This window comes from Nanorana parkeri, unplaced genomic scaffold (assembly GCF_000935625.1).
Source record: "Nanorana parkeri isolate BGI_ZX_2015 unplaced genomic scaffold, ASM93562v1 scaffold358, whole genome shotgun sequence".
Lineage (NCBI taxonomy): Eukaryota > Metazoa > Chordata > Amphibia > Anura > Dicroglossidae > Nanorana > Nanorana parkeri.
The window spans coordinates 855,637-873,363 of NW_017306626.1; the positions used below are offsets into that span (position 1 = coordinate 855,637).

The following is a 17,727-nucleotide window of genomic DNA, read 5'->3' on the forward strand; positions in this document are numbered from 1 at the left end:
CTGGAGCATTAAAACAGCCAGTTTTCTATGTGGTAGAATTGTAATGACTGCATAACACTTTTGAAAGAAATACTACCTAATGTTATTTATCATTCTTAGTCATGTTTGTATCAGGGTCTACACACCATGATTCAGCATAAGGATATAATAGAGGAAGGCTGGCATGAACGTATATGTTAAAGACCTGAACACCTAGTCATATGTAAGGTACAACAACATCATCTACCTCAGTTTAGGATGTAAAGCCAGTTCTTTAATGGATTTAGCTTTCAGTCATTCCCTTTTATTGTTACTGTCAGTGCTAAAATAATTAATGGTGAATTTAACTATACAGAACAATAGTTCAATCAAACAATACCAGTGACCTTGGAAAGACAGTACATTGAATTATATCAATATGACTCTCCACTGTAACCTTAGTCACGACAATTGCATTTGGTAGGTTGTTTAAAATACCCCTTATAACAAACAAAATGTTTACTGAATTATTGTATCTTCACAGCAAAAAAACAGCAGTATGGAGCTGAAGTGTATACTTCTCTATGAATGGTGGATGTTTAACCACTTGCTGACTGGTGTGTTTACACCCCCTTCCTGTCCAGGGCATTTTTCAGTGTTCAGCGCTGCGGTACTTTGACTGACATTTATTCCGTCATGCAAAGCTGTACTGAAATGAATTTTATACCATTTTGTTGGGGACGGATAGAGCTTTCTTTTGGCGGTATTTAATCACTATTGGGGTTTTATTTTTTACTATATAATGAAAAAAGTACAGAAACTTTCGGAAAAAAAACTGTTCTCCAAACGTTATGTTATAAAACAATTATTATTACCCAAATTTTTGGCAAAATATAAAAGACGTGGTCATGTCGGGTAAATAGACACCAAACAAGTCAAGCTTTAAAATTGCGTGCGCCTGTGAACTCGCAAAAACTACCATACCCAAAATTGGCCATAGGCGACGCTTTGAAAGCTTTTATAGCTCATCAGTTTAGTGTTATCAGTGATTGATGGCCCTAGAAGTATTGCTCTCACTGCAACGCTCGCGGCGATATGTAACATGTGCGGCACAATGGATGCAATCGTCGTTTCCGCACGTAGGCGCACTCGACGCATGTGTATGTGGGGGGCGGGGGACTTAAAAACATGTTTTTATTTTTTGTATTACCTTTATATGTGACTTTTAACTTTTTAATATTTGTTTTAACTAATTCTTTTAACCCTTTTTTTTTCACTTAGCTTTATTGCTATCACATAGGGGACTAACAATCCCCCTTTGTGATAGCCAATTTGCAGTGACAGGTCCCCTTTATGGAGACATCAGGGGTTTTTAAGACCCCTAATGTCACCTAGGGACCCCCAGAGAAGCTGATGAAGCAAACACCTGCTTCACCAGCTTCTCTCCGGTTTCTGTACCGGAGAGTGACAGAGGAATGTGGAAGTAATGTAATAAACATCACTTCCTGCATTCCGAAGAGGAGGAGGAGATCAATCGGAGCTCGTGTACTGAGCTCCGTTTGATCTCCGGCCGCAGAGCTGCTGTGCTGGTCCTGGGCTCACACCGGGCACAGCGGAGGTCGGGATTGCCAGCAGCGGCTGCAACGGAGGAGGGGGGCGCACACCCGCACGCATATTACAAGCGATCGGGCGTCTCTACAGACGCCCGAACGCTTGTATGTAAACAGCCATCGCTGGCTGTTTACATTCCAGGCTGATTTCCCGCTCGTGAGCGCCGCCTAGCACGGGCACGAGCAGGGCAGGATGGGACGTTTAACAACGCCCAACCGCATTCAAGAAGCCGCTGTCCGGCCATTTAATTACAACGGCTGGACAGCAGGTGGTTAATGCTTTTATAGCATTTGCTTATTCCAGAGATTGTCAGCAAGCAAACAACTTTTATGTAATCCTTTATGCAGCCAGCAGGTAGAGCTCTAAGCTCCTTTCTTTGCTCTGTCCCCGTACTATTAGTTGTGAAAACCTAAAGGTTTACATAGATCAATTTGAAATTTTCACAAAGCCGAATAGAAACTAATACATTTACTTTACTTTCTGACTGTTAAAAATGAAGGATTATCTCTTGGCCGAAAAACAAGGTTTAACACTTTGATTGTGAGATGCGAATGGGAAAATTAGTGGGCGATAGTTGATCCATACTGCCAGTTGACATGGATTGGGTGGAAGTGCAATTCAAATTCTTTATTTTAGACATCTCTTGAAAAGTCACACACAGTACTGGAATGCAATGACTATTTCCCTTATCAGACCACTCTGAGGTCTCACTGAGAGACAGATTTGTGTCTGAAAGGGAGTTACTTCTGCTGAGCTGTCTCTTTAGCTAACCCATAGTGCTCTGAAGTCATTTTGTAATTGTTTACTTGTAAAACAAACAACACATTTAAAAACATATGCAGAAAATATAAAAATGTAATTAAAGTGCACCCAGTGGCATTAATGTTTCCCTTTAAACTGCTGCTTTTTATTCTGACATTTATGGTCTGCACCTAGCTGCTCTGCTAGCTAAATATTGTGCAAACAGTGACCTACGGTTCATGTGCAGATTAGAGGACTGTCCCCTTACCTGCACATAATATCAGTTCCAACAACCTCACAAGTAAAAAAAATATTTATGTCATAAAAATTGTTCATATTTAACCCCTTATTAACCTTAATGAGCTTTAATAAACTCATTCCTAATCTCCCCATAGCTATTATTTTGGGGGGGATTTATTTATTCACTGTTTTCCTATTTACACTTATGTACCCTTTTTTTATTTTCTCTCTTTAGTTGTTTATTTCGGAAGTATCAAATAAAAAATAAAAAAGCAAGCCTTTTTACCTGTGTAAAGCTTCCAGGGGCTGGTAAGAGTGTGCCCCACTTGATACCCCCTGCCTTGCTTCCAGAGCTCCGCTGCCCTTTCTGTGGGCCTGAGACCAGCATCTCAGATGTCATCGGGTAGAGGGGATAGACCAGTGAACATCCATTTGCTGATCCCCTCCTTACTAAATGAAGCCGGAAGGGATGAGGATTTAATTACTTATGATTTCTGAGCGGTCATTCCCTGGCTGGGCCAGGGAAGAAGCTTATTTAGCACAGAATGTGCTTGGGCTGCAAAAGTGACATTAGGGGGTCTAATAGACTCCTATTGCCTCTTTAAAGAGCACCTGTCATCACTAAAGTGCTATTACATAGCCTTGTGAGCCCCTTATGTGATAGCTATGAAGAAAAAAAAAGTTAAAAAAAAAAATTAAAAACACCCCCCAATTTTTTAAAAAGTCCCCCTTTCCCACATACATGCACATACTAATGCAAAGACAGGTCGAGTGCGCCTACATACTAAAATGACAATTAAGCCACACATGTTCTGTATTGTTGCCTATGTCAGCGTGAGGACAACAATTCTAGGGCCATTATTCAAGGTTAATTCTAAGTTGATGATCTGTACAAGTTTTTAACCACTTGAAGGCCATAGTGTTTCACCCCCTTCCTGGCCAGGCCATTTACCGTCTATGGACAATTTGGTTTATCATAGTTTTTTGCTGCTTCAGGGGCGCACCCAATTTTTAAGCTTGGCATGTTGAGTGTCTATTTACTCGGCACAACCTTGTCTTTTCTATTTTCCCAAAAATTGGGTATTTTGTGCAAAATAATTCACTTAAGTGTATTTTTTACTGCAATTTGTGGTTTAATATACAGTTGCACTTATATCATGCACCATTCAAAACCCAGATAGCAAGGATAACTTGCAACAAACTTGGGGCAGGGTTAAATTGTAATTCTTGTTAACTTGCTGCACACATTTCTGGCAAGTTGAATTAGGAACTACCACCATTTTATTCTACAGGGTCTCTGCTTTTAGGAAATAAATAAAAATAATTAAATTTTAAAAAATCGCCATGGATTCGTTATATGGGAGTGACGGCTGTGGCCTGATCTAATTAATTGAGTAGTGTATGGGCACCTTCAGCAAGATCTCTGCAAGTGTACAGCACTTTTGCAAAGCATGTTGATTTGGAGACTTGCAATGCAGACTTGCTGTAATTGTGCAACAAAATTGTGAAGCTTGGCAAGTCTAGCAATAGTTTAGCAAGTCATTTCCAAACTTGCAGCTCAATTGCTTGCTATCTGGGAATTAGGAACTACCACCATTTTATTCTACAGGGTCTCTGCTTTTAGGAAATAAATAAAAATAATTAAATTTTAAAAAATCGCCATGGATTCGTTATATGGGAGTGACGGCTGTGGCCTGATCTGGTCTTGGATATGACTATAAGCAAATCGCCATGTTCGTTATATGGGAGTGACGGCTGTGGCCTGATCTGGTCTTGGATATGACTATAAGCTGGAGTGAGACTAATGCTTAGGGAAGACCCTCTCCCTCTCCTTTTTTTTTCTCTTATCTTTTCTCTTTTTCTCAACTCTTCTCCTTTCTTTTTTTTTTCTTTTTCTCCCCTTTTTATTGGTTTTTCTTATGTTGTTGTGTGTTGAGGGATGCATTTTTATGGTGTTTCCAGATAATACTCTAAAACTCCTGGGAGAGTATGTCCACCCTAAGATGTGGGGCCCAAAATATCTGGAGGCAAGGCGGGTAAGAAGGTGGGCTTTGGGAACTATCTCTAGACATTAATTATGGATTGAAACCTTTCCAAAATGGGCCACTCCTAGGGGCTCCCGAATATGTGTTAATGTGTGTCAGGGGATTGGGATCTTTTGTTGATAAATTATTTTTAATATATCATGTTACATTTGTATTACACATGGTGGTCATCTCATAGATAGGAGAAATTTTTAAAAGCACGTTTTGTTCCCTTTTTTTGCACTGTTTAATTATCCATTGAAGAGTAGGGGTTATTGCACAAGGATATAATTCTAGTAATTGACTAGGCCATAAGGTCTATTTCACTAGGGGCTTGGGATATAGTCACGCAGAAAGAATTGCGTCGATCCTTCAATAGGAGAGTTTATTGAGGGATCTCAAACTGCTTTTTCACAAGGTTAAAGCCATTGAGGTTAAGGGTAGGCACTATCTCAATGGTGATTTAATAAAATGAAAACACCTTTTTTACTAGAATCACTGAAAAATGATGTTGGTGCTATCACGTAGGGTCAATGGATTATGGCCACACGGAATTAATTATTTTTGATATTATAATAAGATAATATTTATGTGTCAAGTTTTTTATAGTTAGAATTTGGGTGAAGGTTGTACGGAAATTATTGTAGTTTGTCACAATTAATTATCAAGTATCAATAAAATGAATGAGTAGGAGCAAAACAAAAAAAAAAATCGCCGACCGTCATCCCGTCCGCTCACGACGAACACCCGCCGCATAATGGCATTTTGACAGATGGGGATTTTACCATGTGTGCAAAAAAGCACAAAGATGGCTCAGGCAGCAAAAATGTTGAAAGGAAAAATGGAGCTGAACTGCAATATTCACCACATAATATGCTCCCTCAGGAGCCAGCTACCATTTTCATCTAGTAGCAAAAAATAATATTCAAAATGTTTCCATTATAAGTTCAACTTCTTAAAACAAGTGTAATTATGTTGACTTGAACTTTACAAAATAACTGCAAGATAACACATTTAACTCATCACACCAAAATCTAAATCATCACATTACCTGTGGGTAAGTCTTCTGTGACTGACACACACTGCAGTTTCCTGATTCTGGGCAACGCATACTTTATGCCGATTGCATTTAATTTTTAAACAGGGATCTTTAGCTGGATCCAGAGCTGAAAAAACAAAAACATTTACTGAATACAGACCCTTTGGTTTCTGAATAACTAGTTTTGACAACATTAAAACCAAAGCTTCCTGAATAATTCCCACATTAACCACTTGAGTACCAGCTTGTATGTATCCCTTCTTTACTAGGCCATTTTTTTACGTTTTCAGTCCTGTGATAGTTTTACTAACATTCATTCCGTCACACAACACTGTACCCAAAATAGTTTTATATATTTTTTTAGGCAGATAGAGCTTTTTTTTGGTTATATTTAATAATCATTGGGATTTGTATTTTTTACTATTCAATGGAAAAACTACCAAAGATTTTGCAAAAAAGCTGTTTCCCTTACTTTCTGTAAGAAAGCTAAAATCCAGGAGAGTAAGAACACCTCCAAAATTAGGCCTTTTTGAAAATAAACACCCCAAGCTGATATTATTTGCCAAATTTTTTTAAAATGAAGAAACATGGTGGTATTGAGTGAGTTAAAACACAGAGCTTGGTAACGGTAAACTAGATATAGCACATCAGGCCATACACAGAGGTCAGAGGGTGAACATACAGTCGCAGGATGGAGATCAAGGAGTTAATGTCAGTAGTTTAGGAGATGAGAGGCAGTGAAAAGGTTAAAAAGATATGAGCTGCTGAGAATCAATGAATGAGTCACCAGCTGCTGATGATGAGTCATTCATTGATTCTCCCATTCACAGTTTACTGCCAGTTTTCTCCTTCCTATGTAGCAAGACGAAGAGAGGGATTGTCAGTGTAAACAGTAACACGTGATTGGTGTGATTTGTCACCACAGCAATCACATATTACCAAGCCATGCTAGAGACTAGTGGGTGCAGTGTAGACGTCCACCTCTCCACCGGTTTTTTTTTATAATACAGCGGTAGGTAAGTGGATAATAAGGCATCTACAGTATATGGTACATCAATTATATTTCACATTTTTAAATAAAAAATAAATTTTATACATTCTGAATGTTTTATAAAGAAAGGAAGATATAAAATGGTAAAATGAAAAACTCTATACATGTATTTATTGTATCCCATGAAATTATTATGCTTACTGTATCAGAGAAGTAGACAGTGTTCTGTTCTAGAAACACAAATTAAAGCTTTGCAAAATAAAATTAACCAATATTGGGGTAGCCTGTAGCTCAATCAATTATATTTCACATTTTATTGTAAAAAATATAATACATTTTATACATTCTGAATGTTTTATAAAGAAATGAAGACATAGAATGGTAAAATGTCAAATTCTATACATGTATTTATTGTATCCAATTAAATTATTATGCTTAATATATCAGAGAAGTAGGCATGGTTCTAGACACACAAATTAAAGCTTTGCAAAACAGAATTAACCAATATTGCAATGTACATTTTCACTCATTTTGTTCTTTGTTATTTTGTAAACCTTTTGCCTAGACATAGTCAATTATATGCATTTTCTGTTAAAACTATTGCTGACCTAATATGTTGTGATATATTGATTGTTACAATATTTCTTGTATGCTTTATCCAATTCTGAACATGCAAGGAATTGTGTTATGCAATCATTAGTATTATCTTATGTATATAATCACTTTTCACCATATCAGCAGTGCCCAACAATCAAAATCAAATGTACTGTCATTTGTCCGAATTGATTTGAGGTCCTGGAAATGTTTGGAGTACAGTAGTCTAGCGCTATATTTGGGTTAGGCTCATTTGTTTTTGCAAATATAATACCACTATATTAAATATTGCTGAAAGCGACTTGTGTCATTCTTGTTGCTATCCTACATAACAGTACATGTGCATAAAGGTCCTTTCTCTCTCTCCCTCTCCCTCTCCCTCTCTCTCTCTCTCTCTCTCAATCTCTCTCGTCACATATTTCTAGCAATCTAGCAGTACAAAATGACATTACCTCACGTTTACATTCACTTTCTTTATCCCTTCTTTTTCCATTGGCTTTAATTATATATTTATTTTCTATTGGCTGACCTCAGTCAATAGATGTATATGATTAAAAAGTATTTTAAAAGAGCCTACATTTAGTAAATCAAACCAATCAGGTGTCAAACAAATTTAGAGAAAAAAATTATGTCCATATCATGCATTTGTCTTCTACTGCTCAGGCCTTCCTACCAGGCCTTGTGACAGACAGTCTCATTAACTAATAGAAATGCAGAAGGGCAAGGCTGAATATAATTTGGCCTTTTTTGACAGAGTAGAATTGACAAATGGCAAATAAATCCATTACATCAATTATACATTGATACATTATTTAGTAAATTGATATGTAAAAAGAGCGTTATGTTGAAAAAAATAATTACACTGAATTATTGTAAGCAAGGAACTAACACATTTGTCAAATTATATTGCCAACAATATCATAGCAATATCATGGCAAATTTTGGGTGTGGTCGTTTTTTGCAATTTCGCGCGCGTGCAATTTTACAGCTCGGTGCCTTTTTACCCGACATGACCCCGTATTTTATATTGTACCAAAAATATGGGGTAATAATAAATGTTTCATAACATTTCATAGGGAAACAGGTTTTTTTCAAAATGTAGGGTACTTTTTTGTTATATAGTAAAAAATAAAAACCCCAGTGGTTTTTAAATACCACCAAAAGAAAGTTCTATCTGTCCCCAAAAAATTTAATAAACGTCTGTCAAAGTACCGTAGCGCTGAATACTGAAAAATGGCCTGGACAGGAAGGGGGTTTAACACCCTGGTCTTCAAGTGGTTGAAAACAGTATTTGTTAAAAGTTTTTTTTCCATTGATTCTTGTCCCCCAGGGCAGTACCCAGATTCCCATACACCTTCTATGGCCAATAAATTGCATATAAGGCTTCAAAATGGGGACATTTGATTTTCAATGTTCTAACCCCATACACTTGAATTGAGTTCGAGTTCGAATACGAACTTTCCCCATGTTCGAAAGCTCGAATTCGAACCAAACAGGGGGGTGTTCAGCCCATCACTAACTATAATCACATCCACTCTTCTTTTAGCTGACTAGACAAAAATTTTAAATATTTATAGCCATGTGGTAGATTGTGTGTCTGATTAAAATACCACATGAATAACAGTTTTAAGCATTAATACAGTGTGAGAGGAAACATCAAAGGAAAAATGTACAAATATGTAGAAGTTATTATTGCTGAAGAACAAAATTTGAGGGCATATTCTGAAAACCAACATTCATTATGAGTGTATCAATAGTACTGGAGGTGGCTAATAAAAAAAAATTGAGGGCAAAACATATCCTAGGTCTATAAAAGGTTAATTCAATAGAAGAGCACATAAATCAATGATCACTTTTATCAACCTTTAGCAAGGTCTATTTACTAGCAGAAGCAATATGTGATCATAGAGGATGTAGAATAGCAGCTCATGGTGGATATCAAGGAAGTAGAGCAGAAGCCAATAATGGATCTGATGATTGGGAACTTAAAGGAAGGACGGAATGCTTGCTGTCTGAGGAACACTGGGGAAAAAGGCAGGGGAGTTACTGAATGGGTAAAAAAAAAAGGAGAGAAAGAACATCTGCTGATTACGTCCAAGAAGAGTAGGTAAAATTTTTTTAAAACCTTTTATCACTTTTTAATTTATTTTTAATTTTTTTACGTTTTACATTTTTATTTATCTTGTCATCTTTTACTTTTTTATAATTTTTTAACTTATTTTTTATTCATAATTATTTTCTTATTTTTTTACATTTTTCTTACTATTTTTTACTTTATTTTTTAAATTACTTTTAACCCTGCCGCTCTGCTTACAGCTCTCCATTTTGAAGGCGGTGGCGGCGGCGAGGACGGAGGCGGGAGACGGAGCCGCGAGGATGCAGCATGGAGAGAGGTAAGTGCAGGGGAGGGAGGGGGGGAGGACGGACCAGCACTCTGATTACAAGTGTTCTCGGCGACATCGCCAAGAACACTTGTAAAGAAACAAGTAATTTCTCCTATTCTACATTTAGCTCTGCTTGTGCAAAGCAGGGCTAAATGTAGAAAGTAAATTACTGCCCTGCGCCCAGAACTCTATGTTGCTACTTTGTTGCTTTGAATAAATATATTGTACAGACCAAAGAGGATTAAAACCTGAATGCAGCAGGCCGTATCATGAAAAGGGATCATGCCAAAGAGTGTTATGAACAGGCACAGAGACCATCAGGTTGTAGTGTAGACAGAGGGAGGAAAGCTGCCAGAGAAACAAGTGCAGACAGGGTAGAGGGACCACCAGAAAAAGTTACTGTGGACAGAAACTGTTAGGGTGCTGCAATAAAAGCTAGTGTGAACATTGTGGATAAAGCTATGACGTGATAGATGTGGTAGCAATGTGTGTGGGCCAGGGCTGTAGCTATCATGGAGCGAGTGAGGCACTAGCCTCAGGCGCAGCTGAGAGGGGGTGCAGCCAGGGCCGGCCTGGCTGCGCCCCCTTGCCCCTGTTGCCATAGCGAACACAGGGCGCCATTGGCAACAGGGGCGCTAGGCGGCCAACACAGCCGTGGCTTAACAGGGAGAGGAGGAGCGTCACAGGCTCCATCTTCTCCTCGAATCCCCGCTGCTCTCCCCCACATGTATGGGCAGAGGACTCTGTGTCCTCAATCTCTTTTTCTATTTCAAAAGGGAAATGTCAGGGGTCTGTTTAGACCTCTGATATTTCCCCGAAGCCCCCCAACAGTAAAAAATAAAAAAGAATCCCCCTTCCCCCCCACCACACACGCACTCATGCACACATATTACTAGACATGTGCAAAGACTAAAAATTTGTTTCGGACAAAATGAACGGAAACTAAAAATGTTTTTATTAGTTTCATCAAACAAAACACATTTCTATGCTATTTTGGATTTGGCCACCAGCACATTCTGTGCATGTACGCCGCCGTCCTGGAGGCGGGGCGCATGACGCCAAATACTTTATTTTCAAATAAAGGGGTCTCAAAGTAACAAGCCAAATGCAAGTGCACGCGCCAGTATTAGGTGGCCCGCAGCTACCTTCCAAGTGCCTTACTTGTGGGAGCAGCTACACGGTCTGCATCTCTGTCGGATGCACACTGCATCGCTGCTTCTCTGTGCCGGCACTATCCTTTCGACCAGCGCTCTCAAACCCTTCATTAAACGCTGAACGAAAGGATGGATTAGTAAGGTCTGTACCAGGTCCTCACCTCCGCCCTGTAAAAAGGTAAGCAGGATCAGGGGGCTCTTTGTTTCATTTTATATGTGGGTGTGCGGGGGTGGGTGGGGAACAGAATGGTATTACTTTATATGTGCGGGGGGTGTATTATTTTTTTTATGTGGGTGGGGGTAGTGTATTTTTTTATGTCTGTGGAAGGGGAAGTGTATTAGGCTCCAATCGGAAGTACATCTGTAAGTTTAGGTGCGATTAGGGTTTCCTGCATCAGGAAATTGTGTTTTCCTGCAGCAGGAATCCCTTATCTGGTGTTTACGAGCAGCAGCTGTCACCCATTCAAGTTAATGATCAGGTGACAGCCACTGCATGTAAAGGACTGCACACCACATGTAATGATATGTGATAGGATTGCATGTGGTTAGGAATCATTTACTCTCCCTGGACGCATCGATTGTGCATCCAGGGAGAGTGTTTTCTAACCGCATGCAACCGCATGCAATCATGCCAAGCTGTAGGGATTGGGCAGGGATAGGGATTGGGCAAGATTTTTTGACACTCAAACACATTGATTGTAAACTTCTGATACACCCTTTTTATTATGAAAAATTAAAATTAATATCCCTACAGTTTAGCACTTTCACCCTTTCTCTTCATATCTGTCTATATGGGACAGTTTCATTTTAAATTTAATGAACAATCAGAAAGAAAAGTGATCATACATAGACACAAAAGACAAAAAAAAATCATAAAAATATAAAATCTAATTTTTTATAAGATGCTGAGACATTTCTCACAGGTTTGTGGATTCATTTTCACAGTTTTCATTTTGTCTATATTTGATGAATACTTGCACTTAATCAAAGCTTAAATGTTAAATTTTTCACTAAAATCAATTATGTGGATTTTTTTCTTTTTTTGCAAATGAAAAATGTATGATTTCACAACAAGAATACAACCTATCCCCATGCATGTAATCTTTAATATAAATACATATGCTATTAAATATTAATCTTTTAATTTTGGCAGAAGCAAAGAAAAAGGTTATTATCTTTCAGAATGTAATTGCATATTCACTAGGCCTATTCATGCATAAAAGAAGAAATGACCCTTAAAGTCATCTTAGTTAAATCTTATATTAGTTTTAAAATAAAGTAGTTCTTAGATAAAAATAGTAGAATTATTCTTGCTTATCATGCTTACGTATCATTTTTTTTCCTAGCTAGCCCTCGCATGCTAGCACTGGGAAGCATCTTTCAAAACAGCATTACTTATAAACTAAAAGATTTGGGTTAGCATTTTTGCTGTGGTGCATACTACGTTCAAACATTAGGTATGTACTGTGAGTAAAACTGCGTTTTTTATCATAGTTATATGGTGCCAATAGATCAATACCACTTTACAGATTATATTGAACTCATAACAGTCCCCGTTCAAGAGGAGATTTTGAGCTAATGTCTAGGTTCTACTATACAATACTAATTCCCAGACAAAGACATTAGTTTCTGTTTAAACGCATTGTAGGTAACACAGCCACCAAAACGCTATCACTGGCAGATGTGCTGTTGACAGCTATGGAAGTGGATACCTGGAGATTGCCATTCAGTAGACCTTATTTAACATTAGTGGGCGGATACTTAAAAGGAAGGAAAGAGCAAGGCTTCACACCCCAATAAGGTAAATTGGAAAAGAGTGATAAGTAACCCTTTTTCGGGTATGCAAGGATCCGAAAGGGGGGCTTTAATGAAACACTTAAGCTCTCTCAATAAAAATTGTAGAAAGTAATTTATTAAATATCAATATCAGTAAATCAAAAGATTTGGTTAAAAAATGCAGATAAAGGATTGGTTGGATAAATGGCCACAAGTATTACAATACTTAACATTACTTGCAATGCAGCCCTGGGAGCCCTTCTTCCACATAATTTTTTCCATCTCACTTGGTTGGCCGATTGGCAGACTAGTCCATGACTAATATATCCCCCTGAGAAAGCCCCATTGGGTGAACTACCCAATCCATTATACACATCATATGTTAAGTATTGTAATACTATTCATATTGTGGTCATTTATCCAACCAATCCTTTAACTGCGTTTTTTAGCCAAATCTTTTGATGAACTGATATTGATATTTAATAAATTACTTTCTACATTTTTTTCTGAGAGAGCTTAAAGTGACATTAAACCCTCAGATTTTTTAACATAAAACAATACTGTAATGTGTGGTTCACTGTAATCCATGGTTGTTTCCCTTCTCTTTGCTGCTCTTCCTTTTAAATCTGTATCTTTTCTCATGCTGGGCAGAACTTCTGTTTTGCAGCAGACTGCCTTGTCTCTGGAAAGGATACACAGTGTCTGTGTGTAGGTTTGCAACCTGAGCCAGCACTACAGGAAGAGGCACTCAGCTGCAAAGGAAGTTCTCCCCAAGCATGAGAAGACATGAGGATTTAAAAGGAAGAGCAGCAAAGAGAAGGGAAACTACCATGGATTACAGTAAGGCACACATTACAGTATTGTTTTATGTTAAAAAATCTGAGGGTTTAATGTCACTTTAAGTGTTTAATTAACCTCCCTTGCGGTATGATTATACAGGATTTTAGCATGCCAAAACGGTACATTGTTTTTCATGGCAATTTGTTGTTTTATATTGTAGGCCTGCAATTCTTAGTAAATCTTAGGAATAACTCTCCCAAACAAGAGTCCAGTAGATATCCCGGGTATGATAAAGTTTAGTATTGTGTGTATTCTGTGTAAATGTCATGTTTGCACTTTTGAATTTCCCGCCGGCTCCGCCCCCCGCTGTGACGCCCCGAAAATGAAACTGAAAGCCGAATGCCGGCATCAGCCGGGCGCACACATCAGAGGACACCGCGGGCTCGCAGGGACAAGGTAAGTGACACTTTTGCGCAATACCGAGTGTGGCTCGGGGTTACCGCTCTTGGTACTGAAAATTAACCCCCCTTTCGGATCCTTGCATACCCGAAAGGGGGTTACTTATCACTCTTTCCAATAGACCTGAATGTCTACTGGAGGCAGCCTTAGCAGCTGCAACCTGTAATTCAATCTGGGCTTCTAGTAGGACAATCTGATATCCCATTGTAGAGTTATTGTCCAACTGGAGTGGCTATTTCTCATATGAATATACAGTGTTTCTGACATCTGTTCTGGTAACTGCCCTGCAATTGGGGAAATTTATTTTTTTGGATGTTCCCATAAAGATCCCAGAGCTGCTTACAAAAGCATTGGGGGCAAAAGTGAACATATGAGAGCTGGTAATCTGAACTTTATCATTTGAAAATATAGGCTCAATTCCCAAAGCTAACACTTTATACCCCCTTCCTGACCAGGCCATTTTTCAGTATTCAGCGTTGCGGTACTTTGACTGACATTTATTCCCTCATGCAACGCTGTACTGAAATGAATTTTATACAATTTTGTTTGGGACAAATTGAGATTTCTTTTGGTGGTATTTAATCACCACTACGGGTTTTTTTAAACTTTTTTTATAATGGACAAAGTATCAAACATTTTGAAAAAAACCCTGTTCTAACTACGTTATGTTATAAAACATTTATTATTACCCAATTTTTTGGTAAAATATAAAAGACGGGGTCACAACGGGTAAATAGACATTTAAGCTTTAAAATTGTGAGCACCCGCTAAATCGCATAAACCTACCATAGCCAAAATTGACCATAGCCGATGCTTTACTTTAACTTTACTTTACTTAACTTTATTGCTATCACATAGGGAGCAAACAAGCTCCCTATGTGATAGCCAATTTACAGTGACAGGTCCTCTTTATGGAGACATCAGGGGTCTTTAAGACCCCTAATGTCACCTAGGGACCCCCAGAGACCTGATGAAGCAGATACCTGCTTCACCAGCTTCTGTCCGCTTTCTGTACCGGAGAGTGACAGAGGAATGCGGAAGTGATGTAATACACATCACTTCCTGCATTCCGAGGAGGAGGAGGAGATCAAACGGAGCTGATGTACTGATCTCTGTTTGATCTCCGGGATTGTCAGCAGCGGCTGCGATGGAGCGGGGGGGGCGCGCACACCCGCATGCATATTACAAGCGATCAGGCATCTCTACAGACGCCTGAACGCTTGTATGTAAACAGCTATCGCTGGCTGTTTACATTCAAGGCCGATTTCCCCGTTCGTGCGTGCCGCCTAGTTTTACATTGATATTCATTTTCTATGCCTTTTCTTTTTATGCTTTTATGTTAGATTATATAAATAAGCCACATCAGCTGTGGAACACAAGTGCATTATTTGTCAAACTGTCAAAATCATGCTAGCAATGATTGGATACATGCAAACTTGCTCCAAAATTGCTTAATAGATAGAAAAACAACATTGATTTAGAAATTGTGAATGCCATGACATGGCTAATAAACACTTAATAATAGGCCAGATTTACAATGTAATTTGTAGAACATAAACAATGAAGCATCTTGTTATCTGGGCATTTGTCATCCTTGCACAATATGTTATTATAACAACATCACTATGCAGATATGATCCTGAACATTAAATGGATTAGTCAGTGTTTTGACTGATGTTTTGGAACTGAGTAATAAGCTGTTAAATTTGCTAGAGACAGGTGATCTTTGAAATAATAAAATATACAAGTGCCATGGCTTATCAGATTCCATTAAAATCCAGACCAAAAGTCTCCAATTTGAAGAACATACGAGATTCAAGAAAATTGCCATACCATAATTGTAGCAGTCAGACCTCAATGTCAAGAACTGAAAAGAGGGCAGTTGTGAAACTTTAATTAAGAACAGGCTTTTGTCGATCATCTCACAATCAAAGAAGTTTGTCACAGGAAGAAAACAGGAGTGCTTGCTGGAGGTATTAAATGAAGGTGATTGAGATCACAGAATGTTTTCCATTATGTAGCAAGCCCTCTGCCACCTTACAAGATTGACCATTTAAATGATATGAATCCTTGTCTTATATTCAGGGTAATGCTTCAATAGCAGAGTTATGTGACCAGGTGAACAAATATGAAACACTCTGTCTGTTTTCGAAAAAGAATTTGGAATTCAATTTTATTGGATCAGTTCCTTTTAGCACAGAGACTTGCCTGCTGTTAGATCTCAGCACAAGAGTTTGTGGTTTCAATATTTTTGACAACTTTCAGGGGCTCATTCAGCATTAGGTTAAAGGTTAGGATTTAGTGTTGTGGATAGGAGTCAAGAAAAGTATTTAATATTAACCTAAAATTTGTATAGATAAAACTGAGTATACGTTGCTAAGTCTCCCGCCGCCCTGTTCCTCATCTGTAATTTTCAAAAATGTGAGCACTATGACATGCATTGTACAAATAGTATGATCAGTAAAATTTCAAGCAGAGTAAAATGAAAAGGGGGAGATCTTATATTTAGCAATGTTTGTCGATTATCACCCGATTAAACATTTCATGGAGGTTTCATGATTTGCTGTAGTTGCACCACAGTCCAAGTGTCTCCACCTGAAATAGTGTGCACTGTTTCTTTCACATGAGAAATCAGTGATCAGAGTCAGAGATCTGCTCATAGGCAAATAAAAAAATGGTACTATATAGAGTGTATGTGCAGGAAAACCATTAGGAAATGTGATAATATCTGAGGAAATAATCTCTACTAAAATCTCATGTAAACTCTCCCACCCTCATGTAAATGAAGATACATTTATTATAGATCTACAGTTATCATAAGAAGCATAACTGGTGATTCAGGACTGTACTTTTCCCTTTATCTTAAACTCTGCCTTGATAAAGGGACCCTACATGGTCTCAAATATTGGTTGTGCTTCTTTTACTGATCATGGGTCTCTAATAAATGTATGTCACTTCATATTACATGCACATGTTAGGGCACCATCCCACTGCACTACAGCACTCACTATACATGTGTGTGGCTATGGATTATTAGGTATTGGATCGGTTCATTTTCAATGCTATGGCAGGGACATGGTACACGTTTGGGACTAGTCTACAAAAAGAGAACATGTGTATGCTAAGAAATGGCTTACTATTAACCTAAAGCCTAAATGTTTTGTTAATTTTTAATAGAGTAGTAAATAATTAAAACCCTTCTAATTGATTTGTCCCTTGGTGAGATTTCCTTTCATTTCCTATCCCATGCAACAGCAAATGAGAATTTGCTCAAAGTGAGGGAAATCCACCATTTGACAGTTGTCATAGGAACAAGTGTCCCCATAGGAATGTTTGCCCTCTATGCCTTTTCTAATAGCAAAGGTAACTTTTTGGATTTTCCAACAATAAGGTATTGACAGAGGTTCTAACCCTTCCCCACTCCATCCAAAACTAAATAGAGGTTTACGATTTACATACTGTAAGCAATTTGAAAAAGGTGGTTTTGTGTGAACGTTTCATCTTCCAACTGATAAGAGTTCTCAGTCATTCCTCTAAGCAGGTTGACATGCACTGCTAGCAAATTGTTGTAAAAACTACGTGTTTGAAAAATGAAAATATGTTGCGATCTGAAGATGAGCAAACTTTCAAAAATCTCCATCTCTCCTTTGTAATGTATCAAAATGGAATATCCTGGTCAAATCATATGGTATTTTGTATGCAAATAATGGGTGATTATTTGTCTGATAAAGTCCTGTCTAGTTGGGTTTACTGGCTGTCTTAGTTGAGGAAATCTTCCACCAATCAGAGGTTCCAAAATTTTAGATTCCTAAAATTATTCCTTCAAATGGATATTGGCCAAGCAGCTAAAATGATCCTTTAACTGCAGGAGTTTGCCTTGTAAACAGGTGTGATTCATCTGAAATCAAAATATACATGGAAGCTTTCAGTGTTTAACCACAGAGACAAAAGGAATAATTTTTTTTACATAGATATA

General features: G+C 38.1%; 1 protein-coding gene across 3 annotated transcripts in view; it reads right to left on the bottom strand.

Annotated features, from left to right (window-relative positions):
• Nucleotides 1–17,727, bottom strand: part of SPOCK3 (SPARC/osteonectin, cwcv and kazal like domains proteoglycan 3) — a 264,156-nt gene that overhangs the window by 90,593 nt on the left and 155,836 nt on the right. For all 3 annotated transcript variants that reach the window (XM_018558789.1, XM_018558791.1, XM_018558788.1), the window contains one exon: nucleotides 5,626–5,740. In XM_018558789.1, coding sequence (XP_018414291.1) covers nucleotides 5,626–5,740 — 115 coding nt within the window. The remainder of the gene's footprint in view (nucleotides 1–5,625; nucleotides 5,741–17,727) is intronic.